The sequence below is a fragment of the Ruditapes philippinarum genome, unplaced genomic scaffold (genome assembly GCF_026571515.1).
Source record: "Ruditapes philippinarum isolate M1 unplaced genomic scaffold, ASM2657151v2 ctg10554_1_1_1_1, whole genome shotgun sequence".
Classification (NCBI taxonomy): domain Eukaryota; kingdom Metazoa; phylum Mollusca; class Bivalvia; order Venerida; family Veneridae; genus Ruditapes; species Ruditapes philippinarum.
This window is the reverse complement of record NW_026852926.1, coordinates 1-3,897: the sequence shown is the minus strand read 5'-3', so window position 1 is coordinate 3,897 and position 3,897 is coordinate 1. Positions and strand designations below refer to the sequence as shown.

General features: G+C 32.7%; 1 protein-coding gene across 1 annotated transcript; it reads right to left on the bottom strand.

The window, feature by feature from the left end:
- Positions 1–262: 262 nt before the first annotated feature.
- On the bottom strand, positions 263–3,438 carry LOC132728342 (uncharacterized). The gene is made up of 5 exons (XM_060714002.1): positions 3,353–3,438; positions 2,832–2,862; positions 2,496–2,617; positions 1,508–1,629; positions 263–924 (listed from the first exon to the last, which is right to left on the bottom strand). The coding sequence occupies exons 1-5, from the start codon at positions 3,384–3,386 to the stop codon at positions 859–861; spliced, it is 375 nt and encodes a 124-aa protein (XP_060569985.1). The 5' UTR covers positions 3,387–3,438; the 3' UTR covers positions 263–858.
- Between the last annotated feature and the right edge of the window lie 459 nt (positions 3,439–3,897).

Here is a 3,897-nt window from a genome sequence, read left to right as displayed (position 1 = left end):
TCCATGACTTTATGTTGGTGTTAATAAGATATGAGCCGCGTCACGACAAAACCAACAGAATGGGTTTGCGACTAGCATGGATCCAGACCTGCCTGCGCATCCGCGCAGTCTGATCAGGATCCGTGCTGTTCGCTATCAGTTTCTTCACTTGTAAAAGAGTTGGTAAGCGAACAGCATGGACCCTGATCAGACTGCGCGGATGCGCAGGCTGGTCTGGATCCATGATGGTCGCAAACCCATTATGTTAGTTTTGTCGTGACGCGGCTCATATATGTTGTATGATGATATATCCAATAACCTAGCTGGCCAGATCCTTAATTGGATAGAGCTCCATGTACTTCACCAGTCATGTCAAACTTAAACACTGATTTGGAAAATAACTTAAAAATCAACATAAATGTTTTTTGAATAAATGGAAAAATAATACACGTAAAACACATAAGATTTTAAACACATCTGAAAACAGCAGTTGTATAATTCAAAGGTGATCTAAGGAAAAAAACAGTCACTGGAAAGATTAGGAAAATTCTTTATTATAAAAAAATGTGAACGTTGAAATTGTATTTGCAATAGGCCACACAAAAAGAATTTAAACATGTTTTGTTTCCGGGTGCCTTGTAACACAAGGGAAACATTTCCGAAAAATTATGTGCTGTATAAAATCAGATATTTTAAGAAAAGGGAACAGTTTTTTAAAATAAGCTTATGAAATTTTAAAACTTAAGACGAGTTACATTTTTGATATTATGTTAGCGAGATGATATGTATGTAAATGATAAGCATTGAGACATAAAAATCGTCATTTTTAAGAAAACATAATTTCCTCTCTTGTCTTATGATTGCCCCAGGTTTTTCACTCTAAGGAACTTTGACAAACAGGTGAATAGCACCGTTACAATTTGGTTTGACGCGGCAAAAATCAACCTGAAAGAGAAAGACAACGGGGAGAATAAACAAGATATGCAATGGAAATATCCAAGCAGTAATTAAAAAGATAATTTTCTAAAGAACAAATACGGTGATGTAATAATTAAATGTTACTAAGTATAAGAAACTTAAATGGAAACGTAACACGACATAGCATGGCAGCATGGCAACATAATTTCGGTATCATGGCAACATAATGTTTGTATCATGGCAACATAATGTAAGTATCATGGCAACATTATGTCGGTATCATGGCAACGTAATGTTTGTATCATGGCAACTTAATGTCGGTATCATGGCAACATAATGTCGGTATCATGGCAACATAATGTCAGTTTCATGGCAACATAATGTCGGTATCATGGCAACATCATGTCGGTATCATCGCAACGTAATGTCGGTATCACGGCAACACAATGTCGGTATCATGGCAACGTAATGTCGGTATCATGGCAACATTATATCGGTATCATGGCAATATAGGAGCGAGAAAAGCAATCTAAAGTCATAAAAGTTGCACTATTCTAAAGACCAATACGGTGATTTAATAATTAAATGTAACAAAGTATGAGAAGCTTACATAGTGTGGGTATCTCGGCATGCACATACACTCTTTACACGGCATCTGGTTTATAGTGTGGAATTTGTGGTCTAACGGTATAAATATCTTGATCAAATCAACAGCGACATAACAACCTATACCTATGAATATGAATAAATCGAAATCAAGCCATGAAAGCAATGCATTAGAGGAATAAAATCAATGATTTCATGGCAGACATATGTCCGACACCATTATTTAAACACATAAGAAATTATGTCATCTCAAATGGCATGATGTTAGAAGTGTCTGTATGTCTTGAAAACCACAGTACAGCAAAACATATGGCATCCATTATACAACATCAGTCCACGTATATATATTCTTTTGGTTACTTGTAGAAAAAATGGCAATTGCTGCATAGATATCTAGAAAAACCTTTAAGCTGGACTGACTGTCGAGATATGGCGTAAAGAACAGATAAAATAACAAAATATTAGGACAGGCAGACATATATATAACTTCATTTGGCCATAGCTCCTTCACATTTATTAGGCTAAAACTAAATATATTAATCATTATAATCACTGAAAAATCTTATGAAACGTCTTTTGTCCTTTTGTTTATGTTCAAGGAACAATGATCCTCAAATATGCTTATTTATGCAGTCCTTTTTCAGCTACAACCATAAAGCTTAGCCATCTTTTGCTGTTTGCGTTTTGGCTTTGGTATAAGCGATTTAGTATTTTGCATAATTCCACATTTTACTAACTTTATTAAAATTAGTTTTATGCGCTATATCCTTAAAGAAAGCAAAATATATGTTCTTAATCTATTAAAGCAAGTTATAAAACAATTGATTGCCCTTTCTACGGGAAAAAATCGCTTGCTGGACTAACGTGCCTTTAATATTACATACCTAAAAAGAAAATGAGAAAACAAACAAAAACAGAACGCTAGGATATTCAAATCTACAATTCTATAAATTTTATAAAACATTTCATCTTGACAATAAACAAAAAGTTACCTTTAGGTGTATTTTCAGGAGCGGTCTCCTTTTGCACGGTACATTTGCACTCCTTGGATTGTTTATTATTACAAGAATTTCCAGTCTTTTTGTCGAGACAAACTTCACCGTATTTGCACACGCTGAAATCAAATATGTGTTTTAAATTCCATGTATTTTATTTATTCGAATACATTCATTAACATTAGCATATTGTCACATACGCAGAAATAAGTTTTATAAAATAAAACATTTATTGTAAGAATAATAAATTAATTTAGAATTATAATTTAATGTAAAATAAATCATTTGAACAAAAACTGTGAGGACAAAAAAGTATGTTTCTTCTATACTTACGATCTTCCGAGCATGTCCTCACATCCTTTCACTGAAAATAAAGCAACAGTTTAATCTTTTATTACTTTTTTAATAAACTTAATAATATCGGTAAGTTACTACCAATATGTTCATGAAGTGGAACACGAACAATCTGTTGTCAGTTATATGATCTTTTTGGTTTTTTGGGTTATGCTTTCAGTTGTAATCAAGATGAACAGTTACATAATGGTTATTACTGATGCAATATGATCTGAAAATCATTGACTTACAAAGTAAAATGAACATCAATGAGCAATAAAAACAATTTGATTGAATTATTTCTTATCTGGTGTAGAGCATATTTTTGTAAGAATAGGGCGATTATCAACAGTTAGACGTAAACGGGATCTTCACAATTTAAAAGCAGTAAGTAAAAGGACATACCATGGCAACACAATGTCGGTATCATGGCAATAAGGAACGAGAAAACAATTTAAAGTCATAAAAGCTGCAATATTCGGAGGATAACATGCTTAAGTAACCGATGTTGATCAACTGACCTTTGAGTTTCTTGCATTTACATTTTGGTGACATGTCATAGGGTACACATAGGTTGTTCTTGTCCACACAGACTTGCTTCGAGTTGCATTTCCTGAAAAAAGTCGTAACGTTTCAAATATATTTTAATTACTTATATTATGTTGTTTCGTTCTCTAAAGGTCGATACAGTTATTTCTTTAAGTTTTATAAAATCATTTACCCGTAATACTGATTATTCAGAATATGAAAATGTAGCAAAATTAACTGCAATTGTTGGATTACATGTCTAAAATATAATGAAGAGTTGAATAAACGAGATTTGATAAGTTGATTAATCGTGTTTAGGTCCAAACAATTTTCTAGGCGATATTCCGGGGGAATATTTCATTTCACAGTAACATCTTCTAATAAGGTTGAATACTATTTAGCAGACTGGACATATCATTTAATCTTTTTGCAATGTATTATATTACTTTTTCATGGTATATGTCATGTATGCTAATTTATGCTTATGTTTTGGATATTTATCATTTATTACAAGTCCAAAGCTTTATTTTGGAACAAG

Bases quoted from the DNA above. Each gene is read 5' to 3' on its own strand.
- LOC132728342 (XM_060714002.1), bottom strand. From the start codon at position 3,386: ATGTCACCAAAATGTAAATGCAAGAAACTCAAAG. The intron at 2,863-3,352 runs GTCAGTTGATCA...CTTTATTTTCAG, and splicing joins TAAATGCAAGAAACTCAAAG to TGAAAGGATGTGAGGACATG. The intron at 2,618-2,831 runs GTAAGTATAGAA...ATTTGATTTCAG, and splicing joins GAGGACATGCTCGGAAGATC to CGTGTGCAAATACGGTGAAG.